The sequence below is a fragment of the Pygoscelis adeliae genome, unplaced genomic scaffold, assembly GCF_000699105.1.
Source record: "Pygoscelis adeliae isolate BGI_AS28 unplaced genomic scaffold, ASM69910v1 Scaffold485, whole genome shotgun sequence".
NCBI lineage: Eukaryota > Metazoa > Chordata > Aves > Sphenisciformes > Spheniscidae > Pygoscelis > Pygoscelis adeliae.
Window position 1 is genome coordinate 614,728 of NW_008824803.1, and position 23,951 is coordinate 638,678.

The 23,951-nt window shown below is 41.7% G+C and overlaps 1 protein-coding gene across 1 annotated transcript in view; it reads right to left on the minus strand.

Annotated features, from left to right (window-relative positions):
• The window catches only part of VPS8 (vacuolar protein sorting 8 homolog (S. cerevisiae)), an 88,933-nt gene that overhangs the window by 29,274 nt on the left and 35,708 nt on the right, over positions 1-23,951 (minus strand). Inside the window, exons 21-34 of the mRNA XM_009324006.1 lie at positions 23,608-23,830; positions 22,562-22,651; positions 21,096-21,147; positions 20,762-20,804; positions 19,913-19,985; positions 16,200-16,319; positions 15,528-15,599; positions 12,763-12,882; positions 11,500-11,556; positions 11,005-11,087; positions 9,560-9,644; positions 8,423-8,521; positions 4,712-4,801; positions 4,206-4,252 (exon numbers count right to left, since the gene is read on the minus strand). Coding sequence (XP_009322281.1) covers positions 4,206-4,252; positions 4,712-4,801; positions 8,423-8,521; positions 9,560-9,644; positions 11,005-11,087; positions 11,500-11,556; positions 12,763-12,882; positions 15,528-15,599; positions 16,200-16,319; positions 19,913-19,985; positions 20,762-20,804; positions 21,096-21,147; positions 22,562-22,651; positions 23,608-23,830 — 1,254 coding nt within the window. The remainder of the gene's footprint in view (positions 1-4,205; positions 4,253-4,711; positions 4,802-8,422; positions 8,522-9,559; positions 9,645-11,004; positions 11,088-11,499; positions 11,557-12,762; positions 12,883-15,527; positions 15,600-16,199; positions 16,320-19,912; positions 19,986-20,761; positions 20,805-21,095; positions 21,148-22,561; positions 22,652-23,607; positions 23,831-23,951) is intronic.

Genomic DNA, 23,951 nt, shown 5'->3' on the forward strand with positions numbered 1-23,951 from the left:
AACTACCTCATCTCCCAGCATGGGATCTGCTCAATCAACACAGGCAGGTGAAGTCTCCAACCTCTGCTGTGTTTCCTGCCCTTGTTATCTCCCTGACCTCCTCTGACCTGTCACAAGCAACACTGCCATGATGGTCAGGCACTCAGCAGTGCAGACCTGACACTCTTCTCTTCTGGTTAGGGCTGTGGATAATGCTGCCTGGCCTGAGCCATTCAGGAGGCCAAACTAGGACTTCCTTTCTGATTCTAGCTGAGGTAATTTCTGCAGGTGAAGCCCAGAGTACAATTAAACTCACTGAATAAAGATGTCCCTGTAAAAAAGATTTCTCCAATTCCTTTCCAGCAGCAGCTGCTGGCACTGCAGTGGTTCGTGCAGTGGCCATTTTCTAATCCCTTGGCTTATTATTAAGTAAACTCCTAAAGTGGGGGAAACAAAACAGAGAACAGAATTGCTTGCTGTGCCCATGACTGTCCCTGTGTCCTGACTGTTTTTCTACTGATCTTGTTTTTAAAAAGAGCAACATGAAGCAAGAGATTTCAAAGAGTTAGGATGGAAAGGATGATACTTTCCTAGATATAGATATAGCACCTGCAACCCTTCAAAATGAACAGCAGTTCTCCACCACTGTAGGTTAAACTTCATGTGGCAGTTCTAGGATTGATGCGTCATGCAGAGAAACAGCAGAGTTTAACCTGTCTAGGAAACAGGGCTCTTAAACCTGTTCTGAAGCTCCTGCTAGGAAAGAAAACAGATCAAGGTATGTATTTAGTTTTGTTACCTTTCTGAACAGAAATTCCTAATCAGGAGAAGATGAGTTGATGTGCAAACCCTACCACCATGGGATGGAAAAGGTCTGATATACAATATGATCCTATATTTCCTGGGAGCTACAAGAGCTAACAGGATTATTATCATCCAAGAAAGGCCAGGAGAACTCTGTGCCCCTAGCAAGCCAAAAGAAGCTGACTGTGATTACAATGTCAATCACTTGATTATAAATGATATTTGCACAGAAGTGAAAGCCTCACGCAGGTACTGATCACAGTGTCCAAAGTATGGACACAGTTGTACAAGAATTGGTATCCAAACTATTGTGTTCTGACATCAAATAAAGAATGGAATTTTGAAGGACCAAACAAGAACCCTAAATTCTGGCCTCCTGCATTCACCATCCACTCCTCCCACAACACACACCCTATAAACTCCCCCATGCCTGTAAGGGAGTGAGTGTTCTACTCTTTTTGCAACTAGACTAAAATAAAGCAGCACTTTCTATCTAAGATGATCTGTCTACCAAAATGGGAAAAATGGCAAGTCATACATTTTTAGTATGAGAACAAACTTCTAGTCTGGAAATAACTCTGGCACCTAGTATTCATGGCTTCATGAGCAAGCTGACCTTTTCCTTAACCATTTCACTTAAGAAATGCAGAGAAGAGAGAACAGAACGAAAGCTGGATTTTGATAATGTTAAAAACTAAGCAACAGACTTGAGACTTGCAAGTCCTGCTCAGCTCAGTGTGATCAGGTTCATCTTCAATATAACCATGCCAAACATCTCCTCTGCCATACTCTACATGCTCTTTCCTAAAAGGAAGAGATAATCCTTGGTTTCTCACAAAACGTGGCACAAGTGAGCCTTGCGAATGTTACAGATAGGTGGTCAGTGAGAATAGCCATTGTAACAGAACCTAAAAGTTTAGGTATCTGTTAATATATTTATAGACCCAGAACACTGTATTGCTAAATAAGTTAATATTGTTGGTATAATACACAAACACATGCTGCAAACAGACACGTTTCACTGCATTGGTTTTTTTAGAGGAAAAAACTTAAGAAATTAAAATGGAAATGTAGCAAAGGCTGTGATTAATGAGCTGAGCAACACACACTACATTCTCGGTTTTCTGTGGCTGCTTATAAGATAAAAACATACAGACATTCGGTTTTAATTTCTCCAGGCAGTTTCTGTTAACCCTGTGTCCTCCCTTCCCCCTTCCACCTCCTTTAAAATAAATCTCTAGCTAAATTAAATGGGCCAAGTTAATCCCTAATGCAATTCCACCAACTAGGATAGTTACACTAGCATGATGAGTCTTGTCCCCATATGATCAAGCAAGCAATCATATTTGCGACATTAAAAGCTCATTTACTGCTTAAGAGTCTTTATTTTAATAATAATTTTGCTCAAAAAAGCATATAAACATTTAGATTGACTGAAAAGAGACAGATGTTTTCAGAAGAACTTAATCACTATTTTATGCATAGATATACTACAAAGTATAGGTATATCTGCAGATTAGGTCTTGCATAGCAAGATTTTTCCCTCCTTCCCCACCTCTCTCAGGATACAGTTCAGTTCATTTCGATAGGTCTTAGAAGCAGACAACCTCATAGCACTGAAAACAGACCACAGGACCTTGACTGTTATTAAAAAAAAAAAAAAAGCCCCTCCAGCAATCTAGGATCTCTACAGAACACTTCTTACTGACAACATAGTTTAATAACAATAGGTCAAACCTTGGGCTTGCAGACATGCTTTACGGTCAGTCACTAGCACATGTGAATCCGAAGTATTTAGTACTATTTTGTTCATTTTTCTGCATAACTGTCCCACTTATCTTTTGCTTATTGAGTATTCTGGCTACAACAATCCAGTCAGTACACAGTTTATCTCCGTTACTTGGGATGCTGAACATCTTACTGCAGTGCAGAGAACTAGTGGGCTTTGAAACAGAGAGGGAAAAGGAACTGTTCATAAGCTTTCCTAAGGGACACACGGCACAATGTGACAAGCCATGTGGCCTACTGCACCTTGCTGAACACCAGCCTTGGAAGGAAAAGCAGAGATCTTTTGGAAGATCAGATACAGAAAGTTGCTTCCTATTGCTGGTTTGAACACATCATGTGTTGGTTTTGATTAGAAGATAAATACAGGAGAAATGGTTGTATTTAGCTCTAATTATGGTAGAGCTAAATTAGATATGTTTATTATTCAGAGATTATGGAAGCTACTCTATGCCTGAGATTAAAATCCAGGTTAATTACTACATTCATTGGTCTCACTTACTGCAAGTGATATCACAGCATAAACGAAGTCCTACTTAACATCCAGCTGGGCATCATTTCTGCTTAACTATTCAATTTTCTTCTTAAAATTATTAATTTATTAACTAAATAATCTAATTTCTCTCCTGTAAAACCCAACCAAGATATTTTCTTGGCAAAATGCTGATTTTATGTTGACTTCTAAGAAACAAAACAGGTGTGGAGGTTCACACGTTCCATACAAACATGGCTGTAAAACTCAGGAAATAAAAAAACATGTCTTTTTTTTATTATTTTTAATTTACATCCTAACAAAATCTAAAAAAGTTATTAATTCCAAGTTCTAGCTTCCAAAGCATGCTTTTTCTTCCACTTCAACAAGAACTGAAACATTGACACTTGAATTTAGACAATATTACCTTTTCCTAGTACTCCTCCTCCTCATAAAGACAATTAATTTGTAGCTAATTGACAAAACAAGATCTTGCCTTAAATTGCATTAATAATCGCTTGAAGGCAATTGGAGCTGTGCATATATAAATGTCTTACAAATTAAATAAATAAAATCAAGGTCTTGTAGCATTTGAAACTGATTCAACAGGAAGAGAACACTCAGTGCTGAAGTACTGAAAGACCAGGAGCAGATGGAGCAAGCAAGTAGTTAAAGAGAAGTTTGCAGTGAAATGCGGCAGCAATTCTGAAATAAGATAGAAATGAAAAATGCCAATAGACCAAAATGCTTTTCTATTTATGTTAAACTTCGGCACCTTGGTCAAGTAATCGATTGGTGGGTTGAGAACAGAAACTGCCATTTCCGAGAACAGAAATGGCAGTTTCAGTCACAGGTAACCATTTCACAGCCTTCTCAAAGAAGCTGTTACAGCAATGCCCAAACTCCCACCAGAGTGGGGGAGGCATCACACTGCACGTACAGGAACCCACACCACTTCCCAGTTAGGAAGCTGGCATGGGCTCTGCTAAAGGATACTTCCCAGAACACTTATTTCTGTGCTGTCCTTCTCAACTTTGTGCAGTTTGAAGAGCAAGTCACCTTTTCCAAGCCCTAAACTTGGCTGTAGGCTGACTGTTTCAAAGGAGTTTATTTTAACCCATGTTTTCAAGCTGTAGTTTGCAAATGGTCTAATTTTCTTACATACCTCGGATCAAGGAGACTCCTCAGAAACTGGAAGAGTAAAAACTGGTCCTGTACAACAGAAGGAGACAGAGTATTACCTTTTTAAATAATGTGCTATAAACCAGTGGTTCCTGAACTATATCCATTGAAGAAAATACTGTTCACAGCTGGTGCCTGATGAAGAAGTTGGTTTAGGCATTTGTCTTGCGTAAATACTCAGAGGATACGTTTGCTGACAACAGCTCTGTCTGATCTCTGCGTGCAAGCCATACTGAACTCCAAACTGAAAACTGCGTTATCAAGTGATGCAACCAGCACCTCAGAGATCATACATTTTTACGGCCAGAACTCTACAAACAGGCCAAATAATTTAAATGTAGCAATTCCTGCAGCTGAGTAACTATCAAGCTATTTTTCTTCCATTTATGACACAGTGACAACTTACCATTACTCTTAGCAATTATTTCTTACAAGAATGGCAACCCCACTGTAAAGAAGCACCAACATCAATGAAGTTTGACACTTTACCTGGAGGTTTGTAATGATGCTCTCAATCTGCTCACTGAAGTGAATGGCTACCAAGTCGGCTGCTTTACATGGGCTCAGCAACAGCAACTCCTTCGGAGAGGGAAACACAACAAAAATAATTACTTTTAAGTTCATAGGCAATATAATTTTGCCGTTTCACTGAGTCCATTCACATTGTAACTACATCTTTGCCTAGATGAAAGCTGTAAAATAATGAATACCATCACACAAAAAGTGATTTCGAAAAAAATTAGAAGAAAGGGTAGTTTGTAAAAAGGCATTTTTGAAAGTCGATGATTTTACTACACAACAGGCCTTGTAAGAATGCAAAACTCTTCACACCAGTGAGACCACATTCTCAGTCCTAAGGCAAGGAAATTATTTCATCAGGTTTTCTGACAACTGCCTTTTACCCCCTGCCAACAAGACCAGCTAGTGCCAACTAGGAGCCAGCAGTAGAGAGGAAACAAAGCCCTCAATTGACCCGAGGGAATTTCTCAGTCAAATGGAAACAGTGTTTAACTGGCTTGAACTGAACTGAACCAGAGGTTTAAAAGCAGGTTTCCTGTAACTGTTAACGGTAACTGATACCTGTCCAGGCCTGAAAAAAACCGAATAATTTCTTTACTGTAATAAAAGGAAAAAATTCTTTAACATGCCTGTGGGTTTGCATCCTGTCAACCTTGATCTAAAAGGCTTCATATCATAGAAGTTTACACAACCCAGAACATGAGGTTTTTTGCTCCTAATGTTTCAAAATGCATCCATGCTTCCAAACAAATGAAAAGCAACTGCTTCAAACCAATATTGGGTACCTGGTAACCCTTCCCAAAAGCCCCTGCTAAGCCTACAAAGGAGAAAACATTGCTTTACTAAACAACTGTTACAGTGATAAAGAAAGGAAAATTTCATAAACATACATCTAGAAGAAAAAAAAAAAAACTGAAAAAGTTACTTAGCACTAGCTTGGTCTCCAGATAGATGTAGCAGCCACCAAATGCAGCCAATGTCAGCAACAGACCAGGGTGAGGGGAAGAAAGGAAGTAACAAGAAGGAACGTGAATACTCCACAAGCTCTTTAAAGAAGAGCTATCATAGAGGATGCGTTTTGTGAGGTTTCCAAAGCAAAATTTGCCTACCATATTGTACGTAATGCAGCTCTGTGGTGTTTGACACCACAGCTTTACTGCATGAGCCACAGCTGTTAGTTGCTTCCCCAGTGCTCAGGATCACGACACCTTATCTCACAAGCCCAGGCAATCCAAAGGACCCAGAAGATCTTAACCACAGGAGTGCAGAGGAATGTAGAAAGGATGTAGTGTGACTGCCTTCATTTGTTTCTCTCTCTGGAAAAACCCTCCCTGGGAGTCTTCAGGACTGCTGAAGATAAGACTGACTGGCTAGAGGGAGATGGCCCAGCCTCCCTGTAACTGACTGCAGCTCTTGGATCACCTTCATAGCCTACCCCCAAGCAAAAGGTTTTAGGCTTGGGTTTTCATCCTCTCCCAGGTTTGAGTGATTTGCAAACATGGTACTTCTTAGGTAGACAGCCCTTGAGGAGACAGTACTGACACAAGGCATGTGGGTCTGAGGACAGAAAGTGACTACCACAAACAGAACTACGATTGAAGAGAAGCCTTAGGCTTTATTTTCAAGATAAACATCAAGGAACAACAGGTATGTAGGATGATGGCGAAAATAAGAAGTGGCACTGATCACAAACCCCATTTTCTGTAATACGATCACCAGGAAAGCCTCTCTAGACACTGCTAGGTTCAACTGAAGAGGCTGGTTTGCTACTTTCATACCTAAGCAGATGAAAGGGCAGTTGTTACAAAGACCTGAAATCACAGTGTCATCCTAGTAAAATGTTATTTATTATTTTAAGTCTTCTGAATGTCTGAGAGCAGGATTAATACAACGAAAAAAACCCAAAAACCCATAGCAGCCAATAAGCTGTTAAGCCACATGAAATTGTGTATATTGTTCACCAATCCTGGGAAAAGAAAGATGCCGAAAGGAAAGAGGGAGTTGATCTCTCAATGACAGCACCCAAGAAAGGTGACCTACAGAACTGATCATCTGCCCAGCAAGTTTTTGGAGGAAGCTGCAAAAAGGTAAAAGCAGCCAGCAGTTACCTGCAAGGCTGCTGGAACTGTGCAAGAAACACCATTTTTAAGGATGGTCATGGAGAAGTTGAGAGGAGTTTTTTCTGTTGTTTGCCAACTTCAGAAAAGTACGCAGTTCTGACAAGTTGTCCACTGGGCACTTCTGATGCTGTACAATAATCAAGAAGTGGCTCCACCAGACTGAGAAAACATAAACAAACGACTCAATACAAAAAGCTGGCAGTCTTAGCCTACAACAAGCTTATCAAAACCAGTACAACACAGTGAGCAACATCAGGAAGGGCAACCCAGGACATTTCTGATTTGTCCTGAGACACCCAAGCATGGAACAGCAATTGTAAAGGCCTCAGGCTGAAGAGACCCAGCAAGGATTTGACCAAGCAAATACCTGTGATTTGATAAAGTCACAAAATAGGGCTTACAGAGGGAGGCTGACTCACTCATAATGCCAAACCATTTGGGCTGTATATACCAATACAAGCAGAGACAAGGGATGCAGTAGGAGAAGAATGAAGCAGACACAAGGAAGCAGCAAAGTAGACAGCAGTTTGCTCAACTTGGAAAGCCCAGTGTGGAACCACAGTTGCTCTGATAAGGCAGTAATGAGCCAGGCCCACTCAGCTACAGCACAACCATCACCACCAATTCCCATAAGCTCTGAAAGTGCATCTGGAGAGTGGGCGTGAGCTCAGTGAGCTGCATGTCATACAGCTGGATTCACAGCATTTCGTTGTTTATTGTCTTTCAAATAATTTTCCCTCTTGGTCCATTTTCTCAGTCACACACTACTTGCAGATGCTGGTAGAGACTGAAAGTATTCTGTATCTTTCAAATGTACCTAGTACTTTTTTGTGCACCTCACAGGACACAGACTTCTGTGGCTGTTTTCTGCTAAAGTAGTCTAGGCAAGTGCATGACTGCTTGTTTTATAGACAGAGTTATTTTCCTGGCTTATCTCCAGATCAACCTGGAGGGGACTGACACCACCTTGTAGGAACTAGAGATATTATGGATTCTCCATATCTACTGACTGGACAATTATTTCAGACACATCTATCTCCATCCCCTGAAGCAAAGAGAGATTGCAGAGATGGGAAAAGTTATTAGCTAGAGAAGTCTAGCAACAGTCCGTATCATACAGTAGAAGTCATGACCCCATCTTCCCACAGGTTAGAAATGCCAGGGTACCAAGGCTGAATGCTATTACCATTGTAAGACGAGGAATGTGATACCAGACTGTGAGGTCAGTGATGTCAATGTCCTGACCTTGCTGCTGCTGCAAGCTCAAGAGATGAAAGACTTACTAATGTTTCCCTTGCCTGCTACACAGCACTCACTAGCCATCATCCCCTGATAAGGTCCCATTATCCAGACAGCAATACTTGAAACCAGGAAACCAAGGAGGCCAGCCTGAATCTGAGATGCACTTATATTGATGTATGAGACCACTAAACCTTAAAGTCAGAGCTTCCTAAACAGTTCTGACTTGAAACTGTGTAATTTCTGCTTACAGAACAGCACTAGGCATATCCAACAGGAGTTAGCAGTAGCTCAGATACCATGGGTTTAGGATACACTGTACCTCTATATGTTCCAAAGCTTTCTGCCACACCAACTGCTTTTCTTCAGCACTGTAGCCAGGCATGGACAGGATATTGTGAATATAGTTGAAAACTTCTTCCTGTGAGGCATAAAACCATAAATGGTATCGTATGTTCTGCAGCGCCACTAACAGCATTAGCTTTTGCTAAGGGAGAGCATTTCAAACAGTCTTAGGATGACCTCAGGGCTAGTCCTCTCTTAGCAAGTCAGGATAAGTTATCTGCAGGCGAGATTATATGTCCCTAAATAGTTCCTGAAGAACTGCCAGGAAAAAAAAAGCCAAGGGGAACAGAATTGATGCTAAATATGTTAAGCACTGAGGTCAAAGAGAATTGCTCTTCCACTATTAGAAATGTCCCCCTCTTGCTCACAGGGAAAAAGGACAGGACATCACTCTTTAGCTAGGAGCACAAGCAGAGAAAATAATGCTCTACCAGAGGGTAGGTCAGTTTTCCCAGCATATTCCTGAATTCCTTTTCAACACTAGCCTCTCCCCCAGGTTCTCCTGCACTGTCCTCAGCTCAGATGCTCTCCTGTACCATAGTTTTTGACTGTCTCATTATCACAACCTATCTCTTCTGATTCCTTCACCCACACAACTTTCAGCATAGTGGTTTCATAAGGAGCTGGTGAGATCAAATTTGCCAGATGCTCCTCCCAACTTCTGTTGGTGGTAGGGAAGAGAATACCTCAAAAACTGTGGCAGATATGCAACTTATGCACATGCAGAAGGTAATTGCAAAGAGATAGTAAGGGCAGAGAGACTCCATCCAGGGGGAGAAAAGAGGGGACTGATGGCAGAAACAAAGAAGTATTGCAGTTAGCAACATTTGCAATAAATCCCACCTTGCACTCAGGTTTTATGTATTAGCATCGTTTAAATTTAAAAAGAAATTAAAAACTCTGAAGCTTTTAAAAAATCAACTCCTCTCCAACACACACACAAACACAAAAAGCCTGACTAGAACTAAGAAAACTCAACTGTAAAAGGAGGATACTTTTTAAGATAGAGAAGTATGACAGAAGAGCAGGGCTGTTGTGCCCATTCACACTCCGGCCAGCAGGACAGGCTGCACTGCTATGAAGAAGAAAGGCCAGAAGCACCAGATTTACTCACCTTTCTCACTGGATCATGCAGGTAACAGCCAATTATTTTGTCATAGCGAAGCTCTCGTTCATACATGAACTCGCAAATCTGATAGCTAAAATGAAAAATACTTTCCACATTAGGAAAAACACACCCACTCAGCTGAGTCAGCAGAATAGAAGTAGGTAGCTCAGATCTAGCACAGTTTGGCAGCACTCAGAAGAAAATACAGTATGTTTTGCAAAAAGCATTTGGAAATATCCTACATTAAGGTTTTCAGCACACAGGTTGGGTGGCTCCAGTTTACATATGCCATTTAGTATCAGCCACAGGCCAATCAGCCTATCAACCTCCCTCTTTTGGGGAAGTTATCATACAGAACAGAGAAAACCAGAGTTACTAAGGTGAGAGGCAAGGGACAGAGGATGAAAATCCTTAAAGAAATCAGGTTTCACAGGTTCTGCTGTTCATGGATCATCTTCCTTACTTCCATAACACACTCAGCTCTAAACTAGGCCGATCCACAATACTAATTTGAAGAAATATACTGAACATGACTCAATAATGTGTTATGACACAGCTTCCTACCTTCGGATTTTAATAAACACCTTTAATAGTTTGAGACTTTAGATAAAAACAGATGCAACTGAGGCAAAACAAATGAAAAGTCTGCTAAATAACATTACACTATAGGTCTTTTAGCTCTGATGGAAGTGGCTGAGCTGGTGGTTCTGGCTGTCAAACTCTCTGAAGCAAGGAGAAAAATTGCATTTCTTGAGTCTGAAAAATTTGGTTGAGTAAATCCTTCTAGGACACGCAGGAAAACAGGCATGGCATACCCCACCACTGCACTTCTATCCCTCTGGTCCTTTGTAGTATGGTGGATTAATTCACATAACATCCAAATTCAAGACTTTGATGAAGATGCCCCGCCCTGGCTGACTCTGTTCAGGCATGACAGACTCTTTCTGGAAGTGTAAAGCATCTAAAGGAGATGGTGGAAATTTTTAGCCTTTCCAGACACTGTGTTTGTCTCTCCTACTCAATTCTAAAATGAGTACCATGGGGGTGGCTTCAGACCCCTTCATGCTTTTAAATCCACCTGTGGGTCTCACCCCAACGAGTCATCTCCATCTGTCAGTGGTAGAGCATTCAAATATACAACTATACCTTTAAACAAAGCCTGGGCTCTAGGATGGGAAGTGCCAAAACTCATCAAGCCCCACAGGGTTTCATTCTGAAGGGTTTCCACAGCTCTAGCCCCTCTTACCTTAACAATGCTTTCTGTAAGAACACCCCATAGAGATAAGATAGAAAGACTGGGACTAAATAAGAACATATTAAATGAAGCATATGTGAATGCGTAGGGAAAATAATCCCAAACACAGCTGCAAAGTAGGAACAAGAAATGTGGAGGAAAAAACCTTTGGAGGAGATTTAAAGGCAGTATTTATATATTGCACACGGCAACTTACAATTCTGCTTTTTCTGCCATTTGGATAAGACGGCTCTCTTCAAACTGTACGATCCCTCCTGCCTGGAGCAATTCCAAAAGGACCTGCAGATATTGAAGGCCAGTTGTTTATGTTGCAGTAGTAGCTGGACAGCCAGTGCCATTCAAAAGTACACTGTTCCTGCTCCATTAAACGTATTAACACAGGACTTATTTTACAGATTTTTTTAATTGATAGTCCATTAACTATGAAGGTCATGCGCTTATCCAGAACCTTTCCTGCCTCTGTTCTTACTGCTGTCAAACCTCTCCTGAGGGCAATGCTGGGGTAGGATCCTCCTTCACTCCTGCTGTGTACAGCACTGCCCAATTCTTCCACGCTGGCCACCATTCCTGTGCTAGGTGACTGCTTTAGCATATGACCTTCAGCCAGCATAAGTTCCCAATGAGGCTGAACTTTGCTCTACAGTCTGGCCATACCTGGTGCTTAAAGAAATGTTCCCTTGAAGGCCGTTACCTGTTGCCTCTCCGAATGGCGGGAGTCATCATCCGGACTGCACAGAAATTCAAGGACCTGTGCAAGGATGTAGAGGTTAGCATGAGTTAGGCCTAGTTAGTGTAGCTGTTAGCATAAATCTAACAAGCAGATTGTGAGCACCAATAATGGCAACAGCAAATCAGAACACAACAGTGCAATTTGAATGTACTATTCATCCGTGAGGTATTCTCTACTTGGTCCTATAACTAAGGAGACTTAAGAATACTGGAGTAACCAAGAACTGCTGAAAGACTCCAGGGAGGGAAACCCATGACTCTGCAACCAGGATCTAGAACCAAACTTTGGGAAACCCAGGGAATATAGAAGAACTCAGGGGACCCCATGACCCTGCCTTGGACCACACACCAAACAGCTGGAACCACTACCCTGACCCTTTCAACTTCTCTCCTGGACTGTGCCATCTCTGCCAGAAAAACAGGAAATCATGTAATTCATAAAATTTAATATATCTGTAATTACAATGTTTAATCCAAATCCACGTAGCCTCCACAGACTTCTTTGGTCTTAAATTATGACAAAGGACATATATTTTCTAACCCGTTTTTTGTTAGTGTTCATATACCCATATCATCATCAAAGCGCAACTGCTGTAGCCATTGAAGATGCCACCTCAGTCCCAGGAATTTCTGGGTCTTAGACTGGGATATAAACTTAACCCATGCAAGCTTTAGGCATGCACTGGTGCATATCAGCCTATTTCAAACAGCAGAGAAGGATGGTGGCCACGCAAACTAGAAATTACCAGCTACGTATACAAGCTCTATGAGCTCGCTAGTGTCATTTTAGTTGGCATCCTTTATCTCCCTATCTTGGCATCTTCATACACATAACAAGTGACAACAGAGCCACCAAAATGCTCACTGGGGTTTAAAGATAAACAGCTTGGTTCCAGCCCTTATGGGTCTTTGCTTTCCCTCTCCTGACACACTAGTGACCACAGGAATCTGCCATTCCATGGAGAGGAGCAGAGGCTGTTCCACCGCCTAGGACCTGACCCTATTTCTCACACAATTCCAGCAGGCAAGCTAAAATACGGAGCTGACTGTGCTTCTGTGGTCTCTCCTACTCTGCTTCTTTGAAACCACAACAAAGTCCCAGATGCTACCTGTTTTATAATGCAACAATCCTTCCAGAATTGCTTCAGTCCACAGCACTAGCCACACCTTCTGTGGTGCTGCACCTTGTTTGGAACTTTTCCACCCCTCACAAAGAAATACTTGCCTGGTCAAAAAGCGTCCTGTTCACAAACAATGTATTGTTGGGCTTGGCGAGCTGACGGGCAAGGAAGGTAAAGAGACAGCCAACCTGCGATGGGGTGAAGTCAGAATTCTCTACCATGACCTGAGAAGCATTAGAGAGAAAAGGGAAAAATAAAAACACAAGTGATTGATTCTGCAGCTGCCTTTAGGAAACCAATCAGGACACTGCAACAAGAAATCCCTGTACAGCCATCATGTCTCCTCCTACCCCAGACATCTACACAATCTCCTGGTGCTAGTCCATCCTGAAGGTCAAAAGATAAGCCACCTTCCATGGCATTTAACTGTGTCACCTGAAGACACAGACAGTGGATGTGTCCTTGCTAAATCACCTCTGTCCTAAAGCTGAAGAGGCTCAACCTCTCTGCCATATATTCAAGGGAAGTATTCTTGCATGTCCCTGATTTTCAGGTGTGAGGGGGCTCCAAACCCACGTTTATCTCCATCTCTGTAGTCTGTGCTGATCACTGGACGTGTAACAGAGCTTCCGAGCAGAGAAATGTTGTCACATGAGGAAAAGAGATAAAATTAATAATTATAGGAGAAAAAAAATACATATGACTTCAAGCCCCAGGCACTCACCACTTCAGTTGTGGTATGCAGAAGAACTGATCAAATGACTAAGAAACAAAGGTAGGTTTGGGGAAAAGTTTCTTTTCTCACATTAAATTAGCTGTTAGTCTATGAATATTTTGAGAAACTTGTGGCTGTGCTGACTTGACTTGAAATTACAGAAAACTGGAATACCTAAGAGTCACTACAAAAGGGATTTGAAACCTGAGAAGTGCTTGTCTGGCATATAAAAAACGAGCATGATGTGTCCTGACTTGGTGTCTCATGCTTCTAAAAAAATCCTAAACATTAAGGGAAAGTGAAATGCCCCTGTTTGGAGAGTCCCCCGCTAAGAGCAGTGGGTTTAGTTGGAAGGAAATCCATCACCTGAACAACTCTGTCAGCTAACATCTAAGAATTGCTCTAGCAAAGCCTAGACACAGAGCACCTCACAGTTTATAACCTCATTCAGTCTAAGCTTGGGAGATAGAATTGATTTCTTAAAGCAACCCGTAGTTCCAGATCCCCATGAGATGCTAATGGTTATCTTACACAAGTGGAGGCAGACAGGTAAGACACATTAAGGAATCAAGTAGAGCTCTGCTTGAAATATCAGCTAATGCTATCATTCTTTTTTAATCTTCATTTTCTGTTTAAAAAGGCTATTTCATACAGGAGCCTAGTCAGATGGCATTAGCTAATAGCATTAAAAATATGGCTCACTAAAACAATAGGAGTGTTTTATTCATTTTAGCTTTGTTTTTCACAAACTGGGTCCTCATCAGTCCATGTGAAGTTGAAAATACTGTGCCTCTGAAACAGAGCAACCTTACAGAGGCTGCAGGCTAACCATGTGGACTTTCTAAAAGACAATATATTTGGCAAAGTTTAGATCAGCATTAGCAGAACATCTATGTTGACCAAATTATTTTAAAAGTGCAGCTATTTCCTAAGAGGGTTTTTTTTGCCAATGATAAATTTAAACAAAAAGTTCCAAGTTTGGGGGTTTTTTTAATCCAAAAGGAGAGCAGATTCCAGACCAAGGGACTGACAGTTTTCGTAACACCAAATTGTTTGCCTGCAGATGCATTTAATCCTGCAGCACTTCTCACAGTTGCCCTCCTTTTCCCCTTCAAGAGCAGGGTTGAATTCTGTTGTGGTGGACATTTGCTATGGGGCCAGCAGGACAGAGTAGGGCTGTAAACAGCTCGATCCAGCCTACACCGTGCCACAGGAACACATCCCACAGTAGCTCCAGAGCACAGCTGCAGTGTGCCACCTCCTGCTGATGGCAGCTAAAGACACAAAAAAGCATAGTCTAACCCAGCACAGGGCTGACTAACATCCTAACAGCAACATCCAAGCAGGCTCACAAAAGTTCCCTCACAGTGACATTATCTCGGACCCTCCAACACAGCCTACTACAGCAGTGCTGTCACTGAATTCACTCACTGCTGCCCTTGCTCTCATCTATCAATGATGACAGTGACAGGGAAACACTGCTTATGATATGTTTATACATAAACAGCTTCCAAGTGGAGTTACTCATTATTAATGCTGACAGCTTTGAAGGGAAAAGCAAACGGCATTTGGCAGCGATAGCTTTTAATGAGAACATTCATTGTTAAGGAACACGGTCTGCAAATGACAAGTGATTTCTAGAGCACCAGGCTGATAACTCTGACATTCCTCTTCTCTCCCATTTACTAAAGATAGGCCTGTCATTCTGGGTATGTTACATCCCAAATACAGCATTTACAGATACAGGGAGCAGGGTTTTATCAGAAGAGCATTGGCACCCTGCCAAGCACAGGATTCCTGGGACCTTTTTTCCTCCTCAGAAGGAATCAGGGAGTGGAATCAATGAGAAGCAGATAAAAATAAACTTAACAGTGCAGAGAGGAGAAATTTGACAACAAAGTACAACCCAGGTGAAATCACAGACAGCACAGGAGACCTCTCTGTCACCATACTTAATATGCATGAAGCATCACTTCCGAACATCCAACCGACAGCCTTGGCTGAGATGAATCCATGCTCCAGCCCACCACCTTCTCAGAGGTGTCATCCAGGACAGGACTGGAAACACCTCATTCAAATTACAGGCTTTACTGCACAGTATTGTATACAATCAGTCAGATGTAAACACAGAGGTTAATTTTTAGGGACACTCACTTTCAGAAGTATGTCCACAATTCTCTGTTGATATTCCACAGCTTGCTTGTCATTCTTAAAGTCTTCAAAAGTCTGCATGAGGCAAAACACTGACACCTTGAGAAGAATGCTCTCCACTGCCAACCCCAGAAATACAAGCAAACACAAAGAAGCAGACACATCACAAAGCTGTCAATGCTTTTAAGTCCTTTCTGTGCATATCACCTAAGCAGGAGGTTCCAAGATACAATTTGCTCTTTTGTAACTACCAAAATGGTTCTTACTTATTCAGGTAAAAGTAACAGGTCCAAATAGACAGAAGAAATTCAAGAAATTTGGAAAGGAAGAAAGATGAACCTTTATGTAGGAGAAAGATGTAGATACTAAAATACTCTTTACAAATACATTATTCTTGTTTTACCTGTGCTTTAAAGATGGCCTCTGTTACCAGAGTCTTCACTGTAAAATGTCGCGTTCATCAATTTATATTTAAGGACATAAAGGACTACTATGATCTCCTCTGATATCTTATAGAACACACATCAAAACTGTTCCTGCATCAAGCCAGTAACTACTGGTTTAGCCAAAGTATGAACTTTTTAACAGGAATCTTACAGATCATGCAAACATGACATAGATGATGGAAGAACTGGCGTTGCATTTTTCTCTTGGAGGAGATGAGCAATCTCTTACCAGAGCAAGAACATTAAGGAATTCCCGAGTATCAAAGTGCAGCAAGGTACGAACATAAGGGTAGACCTCTTCATCCACAGATCCCTCAGTTGAATGCAGCCGGATGAGAAATTCAAAGACCTGCAATGAAATTTCAAACAAACACAGCAGATTTCCTATGGATTTCAGATAACTGATAGCACAAGCACATGGGAAAGCAGCATCGTTACCTGCTTTGCACTTCAGCTTTAAAGCACCTTAGGAGTCCATCAGTGTTCTTACTTGAATGATGTTTTCTGCTGCTTGTTAGTAGGAAAAAAATTCCCTCTCCTTAGACTCGCCAATCAATTTAAGATCAATCAAAATTTAAGATCAAGCAAAAATTAAGGCTTATACTTGCAGACTGAAGCACGTGAAATTAGAGAACTCCCTCCCATTCCTGGCAGCTCTCCTGAGATGCTGTGCAACTCCTCCTTATCCAGGCCACAGCTCCTGTCTTTGTCAGCAGTTCCCCTGGGAAGAGCCAGTCAATCTGCCCCCTCACTTTGAGGCACAAAGCTTTTGGCACTGCAAAGACTGACTTAGGTGCTATCCAACTCTATCTCTTCCACTGACTTTCTAGTTCCTGAAATTTGAGCATGTCTTTCAAAATTAAGGCAACTCCCTTTACTGAACCACTGACAGAGGTGTCCAGACCCTCCTAGGGAACCAACAGGGCAGTGACAGCTCCAGGTGTCTCAAACACGCTCACAACAGATCTGACTACCAGCAGAAAGACAGCAGACTGCTGCAGACTGGCTAGCACTTGTGAGTACGTGTTAAGATACACACTGGGATCCCATGGAGAACTGACAGGAAATACACTCTCCCAGCCATCCTCAGGAAATGCCACGTTCTCTCATTTAATCCTATTCAGAGTTAATTTTCCTGTTACCACAGTGGCAGTGAAGCCAGGAGGAGCTAGCAGCTTGACTTTCAGATCCACAACCTTCCCTGTGGCCTCCTTGAACCTGATACCCACCTGCCAGCTGGGAACTCTTAAGAAAACAAAACAAAACAAAAAAACCCAGACTGTAGCTAGAGTGGATTCAAGTATCCAGTCAGAAAGGTGTTACTTAAGCCAAGCGCTCAGGAACACTCTCAGAGGTCACAAAAAGGAGAGGTTGATGGCTCCTCCCTAGAGCTACTGCTGCTGGTTGGGCTGTCACTTCCCCTCAGACCTTGAGCCACAGTCTGTTGCTGTGCCAGCTCTAGTGTGTGCAGGGGACAACTTGATAAGGACCATGGGAGAGGGCAACAGCCTAGTGCTTGATCCAGCAAAGGGGAACAGACTGGTTTGCACGCCCTGTGAGAAAAGGGTTTACAGTAACCCAGAGCTACCACATACATATAGCTACAAGCTCTGGATTAGCACACACACACACACACCCCCAAATAAAACAAAAAACCACCAAAAAAAATCCCACCCAACAACCAAAAAATATCTGTTCCATTGTACCACAAAGAGAAAATGCAAAACAGAAAGCACTTCCTCTTATTGAAACCCAAAAATAAAGTGAAACGCTAGAGACCCCCAAAAAAATGTTTGCGGTAAAACAGGCCAGAAACTCAGGAAAGAGTTTTATGAGCACAAAATGATGATCAGGACCATCCTCTGTTTTAAGAAATTGTCAGAGATGACTCCAAAGGAGTTAAGCTTTGCCTTAGGCCAAACTTCAAAATAGCTTAAAGAGAAAGAAATAGTCAGCTTGAGGGCTCTGATGGAAATAATGAATAAGGAAAGCAGATTTACTTGGCAGTGACCAAGCCAACTTTCATAACACGCAATCTGCACGTCTAGTCATACTTCTGGCATAAGTTCACTGTGATTTTAGCTAGGTACTCTCTCCCTACGATGAAACCATTAAAAACATGCTCACACCTGTCCTGAACAAATATATAAGGCACATGCAATAGTACTTGTTGCCTTGAAACAACCTGCCAATCTCTTGGGCAATCAAGATGGAAAAGGCTATTTCTCCCAATGTGAAAGCTACTGTTGCAGACTCGGAACAGTGTGATGAATCCGGTCAGCCAAAGATGGTCCACTGAACAGGGCAGCAAAGAACAACATCAAGAGATGCAGCTCAAGAATCAAACCTTGTCCCAAAAGGAGGACAGTAAGACAAGCCTGCACTGTCACAGGATAATGGCAGCACACAGAAGACTTAAGGCATCAGCTGCTGTTCCTAAAGTGCCCTGGGAAGATGATTTGGATATTAGCTCACAGTTCTTCCTAGAGGGACTAGGCAGAACAACAAAAGAATGAGAGATGGGTAGTCAGCCTGTGCTCAGCCCACAGGGTCTAAAACAAGCAGCTTCAGAGCCTATAAACGTAGGTATAGACTTTTCTGAAGCAGCTAAGATCCTGCCTTATAAGCAGAATGGTTGGACATGCTCAGGGCCAACTCTCCCAAACTAAGGATGGCCAAGATGTGTGGATGAAGAGGAATGTAGTACCAGCCTATTGCCTCCTAACCAGAGCTGGAACAGACTGAGAAAGCAGATGATCTTAACAGAGTCACCACAAGACTGGAAAATGTCAAGCCATGGGTTGCTTTATGCCTTTTCTCAAGAGAAGGAAGAAACTGGCTACCTTTTAAGTTGTCTCAAAGTGGCGCTGACTATCAGAAAAGGGAAACTGCCTTTCCAAACACCATCACTGTGGAATAGTCTTTTGGGAAAGCCTCTTCCCTTCCATGCTGTGGGCAGGAGGCAGTAATAAGGACATAAGGGGAAGAGTTGTCAAACAACCTGAATCACAGACCTCACAGCCATCACAGATTCACCTCAGCTCCAAACCTCCAATATAGTCATAGACATTAGGGACAACAGGAACATAAGCTGTAGGCCAACCCAAAAATCCCCATACAAAAAACTGGAATCACATCAACTGGAATCAAATGCTAGGATACAGGAGTTTAAGTTCAGAACTGACAGCATCCTCCTTTCTGTCCAAGTACCAAAAGACATCTAATGTTAAACCCTTTCCCAGTTCTGTGGCCTCCAGAACCTCCTTCCTGCCAAAGGAGGCTCTCAAGAGGGGTTCTTGAGATAAGCCTAAGGACAGATGTGTTGCAGCCCCCTGAACCTATTAAGTAGCTCTGGCAAACAATTGCCCACATATCACTGTGTGAAGTGGCAGAGGAGCAGCCACCACTGAAACAGGTAGCTGGCTGACCCCGCAAGCCAGGGGTACAAGGATGCAGTCTGGAGCACTTGATTACAATGCGCTTTTGACCTCACCTGGATACCTGCAGTTATCACAAGGCTGGAAATTTATCTTCAGCAAATACAATGTCTTGATGAGCAGAGATGAGCATGAACACACACTAATATAATTATGACCATAAAATCATAAAAGAGGAGACAGCTACAAATTTCTGGTAACTTTGTGGTAAAGAATAAGGGGGGAAAATTAAAAAATCAAAATTAGTGCCATTAAGAACTCTATGTTCCCACACCCTAATTTACAGTTGAAAGAAAAATATTAAGCTTAAATGTTCAGATTGCAACAACTGTTTGATTTCATTCTTTAAAAATTTATTTAGTATTTACAGTGGTATATACTCATATCACAAGGATACAGCTATCAGATTGATAATAGTTTTCTATCAGAAACCCATGAAATGAGACATACGCAGCAGCTTCTAAAAACCTCATACGGGAAAGTTTTCTTCCGAAAGGTTGCTCACCTGATTTTTAACCAAAGGTACCAGATCTTCAGGAATATCGCCCAATGGATACGCACGGCCTGCCAAGCAGCAGCTATGGAAAAGGAGGGGAAAGGCATTTTTAATATGTCCTGACATTAAACAAATTGAGGAGAACAGTTTATTTTTTGAGTTGGTTTTCAGGATGCTCTTAAAACAAGCCAAAAAAATTCATTTTGTAAATCACGAAAGCAAGCACGGCAGACAGCACTACTGTTAATACATAATAAGCACATGCACTGCATGAATTTGCATTCAAGGTATGCCATTCCACAGCAGAAAAGTAACTGGAAAACTCAGTATTTCTCACAAAAATCTTTACTCTTGCGTTTTAGGAAGCAGGAGTAATGCAGAACCTAACGTTCATGATCTTGAATAGATTCCAGAAAGAGGAATTCACTAATTAATCATCACTGTGCAATCTCTGAATGACCTCCTGCAAATGAGTGAGCAGCAACTGAGCACAGCTATCCCAAAAGACATGGCAGAAAGGGCTAAAATACAGCTTTTCAGGCTACGGGGTCCTTGTTCAAGGAGCACTGTGTCACACACAGGACAAAGAACTCACTCTAAATTCTAAAGATAAAGACATGGTCTTGGCATATCAGCAGTAACCTGAGCTCTAAGTCTCCAACTTTATCCTACCTATCCACTCACATGATGTATAACAAGAAGGCATTGTAACTTTAAGTCAGCTGTGCAAAGTAGCCATTACTATTTTATGCAGTCCCTCAGACCTTGAAACACACTCTAAGATTATGCAACTATAGTGAGTTAAAAATCTGGTGCCACCACTAGGCAACACCTCACACACTTTCTAAAGGACCTTACCTTATATATACAAGCAGCTTGTTGCCCATTACCACCTGCTCATCTACAAAACAAAAATTATTTGTCACCTTTTCTTCACAAGACAACATACAGAAATGCAATTCTTTTTCCCAGCTGTTAGCAAAACATCTCATCTGACACACATGCAGAGTTTTACACACAGTAAGTTGAGCAGCTTTACACACAGTAAATAGTACTAAACACTTTTCTGTTCTCCATGACCCTTATCTTGGATATGTATTTCCTTTTTGCATCCCTCTGTTGGAAGTGACTACAGATATTCAAAACATTAAATATCAAAACCAGAAACCCTTAAAGGGAAAGAATTCTGTACCTGTGAGAGACTTCCCAGCATTCAGTGGAGGAGCAATGACTTTGAACAGCTTCTGTAACAAGAAAGAAGGCAGTGCTCAAGCAGCTGGAAAAGCTCAAAGCAAAGAATCTGCGTGGTTTTAAAGCAGAGATCAATGGGGCGTCTTCCCCACAGAAACTCTGCTTTCTCACCGTGTCTTACAATAAAAAGGCGCAGAGGACAGGTGTGTCAGAGGATGCTTTTCCCAGCTGATGTTATGACATATGGAAAAACAGCCTTCATTCAATCAGATCTAACCCTAAGCACAGGCCGCACTAAAAAAAGCAATGGTCAGTAGTCCCAGAAGTAACAATCAGAGCATAACTGACCAGCCCCACTTCCTGTTCCTGAATCTTCTGCCACCAGAGATTACGCAAATCTTGAGCCTACCTAGCAGGGTCACCAAAGAGCCTTTAGTTTGGGTATGTAGATAAATACTTAGCTCTAGGAAGCAAAAAAAGTTATTTGTTCTCGTACAGCTAATGCTAGGTTTCCAGAACTCCTTTTTAAAATCATGAACACCTGAAGAGTGTCCTTCCTGAGAAAAATCAAATGAGATTATAACTGCTAAAAATTGAGCAGTTTAATATTTTCACACTCAAATAGACCCAGCTCTCTATTTCAGCACTATTGAGAAAATACCAGCAGTGCTTCCATAATGAAACATCTTGATGTTATAGCTATAGGCTTCAAGAGCAATTGGTATATCAGGCACATCTTCAGGATTACCAGCAGCAGCATCAACAGGGCCTTCATTTACAGCATTACACTGAGTCCTGTGTTTACTGTTGATAGATCACACCCAAGTGCTAAGAACAAAGCCTGCCTCCATGCAAGGACTGTTTCTAGCTTTTTTTCTGAATTCTGTACACAGGTAAGTTCATCCTTTGCTTCCATTACTCTTTAATACATAATAATATACTGTTGTGTCAGCAGAGGAAGAACAGTATGAAGGAAAAAAAAGCATGAGGTGTTCATAGAACCTCTCATGCCTACACCCCCATTAATCCCATTGTGCAGAAAGTTGATGCTTTCTCAGCATGTCATACCACATAGGCCAGGCTCACCACCAGCAACAAAGCTGTTAGCAGACAGTTTTGTAATGCAGTCTCCTTAAGTCATCATGTTATTCCCCTCTGCTGCTTTTGTTTTATATTTATTTTATTAACATGACTAAATTTCCTGCTGTAACTTTGCAGGGCATTGCTACCTCAGCAGGGAAATTTGTGTTCTAAAGCACAGTGATTACAAATTACTTTTCTCCTCTACTGCATCAGGTCAAATAAACTGCATATATCATACATGATTTCTCCCTTGAAATGAAAAAGAACAAGGATATATACACACTGAATGAGAAGACAATGCACTGGGTTTGAAACGCTGCTTCTCAGAAAGACTGTGTGCTGAACACACAAATAACAAGTCACTGCACTGAGCATCTTTCCTACCTCCATGGGACTAATGAAGTCATTCATCCCACTGTTGTAGACGTAGATCATGGCATCATAGAGATGGTTTTCCCAGCATAGAAGAACTACCTGCAAGGCAAACAAAGCACAATGTAGACATACAGCTGCTCTTAGCTCACAGTTTTCTCATTCCCCTGTCTCTCAAATACAATCTCTGTCCTTGCATTTCCCTCATCCTATGGTATGATTTAAAGCAGAATGAGAATTTCCACTTGCAGAACTAGTCTCTGTAAGGACCCCACATCCCCAAAGGGAGTATCCAGCTTATTGCTCGCACAGCAAACATGGAATCTAACTGTCTAGATTCTAACATTCATAACCTGCATGAGATTAAGGAATAAGAAAAATCAGTTCCTCAAAACCCTTCATTGCACTAGTTTGCCTTTTGGTTGGGTTAGTGAATCATTTTGTCAAGTTCCCAAGCAGTTCCTTCCTTGGAATGGAAAGCCACGCTGTGGGAATAAAAACTGGCCAAGGAAAACAGGACTACCCAGCAGGAACACCTCCTTGCTCCACTAACTTTGTCATGCAAAAGCAAGCACCTGAGCAGAGCAGGCTGGCAGGCACCAAACTGACAAACACAACTCCAGTTTTTTGTGCCCCTGCAGCCTTTCATGTTAGGTAAGGTACTCAAAACAGGAAAGACTCATTGTGAATATCAGACTAATCCTGACAGACTAGTAGTTTCCAACACATTCAGCTGCTGGTGCATTAACCTATGCCAGGACACAAACTGGGGGAGCAAAACATGTTTATAGGAGCATGCATGTTACAGGATGGACACAGCCATGCTAAATAATTCCCACAGTCATTGAATTTGATCCCAGGGACACAGGGCTAAGTTCTGTTTAGTGACCAAAAGGCATGAATGGTTTGGACTACGTAAGTCTTGCCTGTTGAAAGGTGACACCTTGTTTTCCACATTCTGTGCTGTGCTTAAAAGCACAAGAAGTTTGCATCAGCGACTAGGGGATGTTGTCATTTATTCAGAGGAACTCAATAGAGTATGCAGTACAACAGCTCACCTGCTGTATGTCTAAGCTGGTGATATCCATATGCACAATGCAGGCTTCCAAATTTTCCAACCTGTTCTTGTCTTGGAAGTGAAGCAGCAAGTCTTTCATCACTTGAGCTGTGATTCCCATCAGCTTATCACTTAAGATATATGGCTCCAAGCACTCCAGAAAGATGCCTTTAGCTACAGAATTCTCACTCATCTTATCATATATCTGGTTAAATAATAGATCCCTAGGAGGAAAGAAGTGTTTAGTTATCAAATAATCTTACTAAAATCTCCTTACTTATCTACTTTCTGAGGGCTCCAAATTAAACTCCTTTTTCTCTGTATTTCTAAAACTCGGGAGCTGAA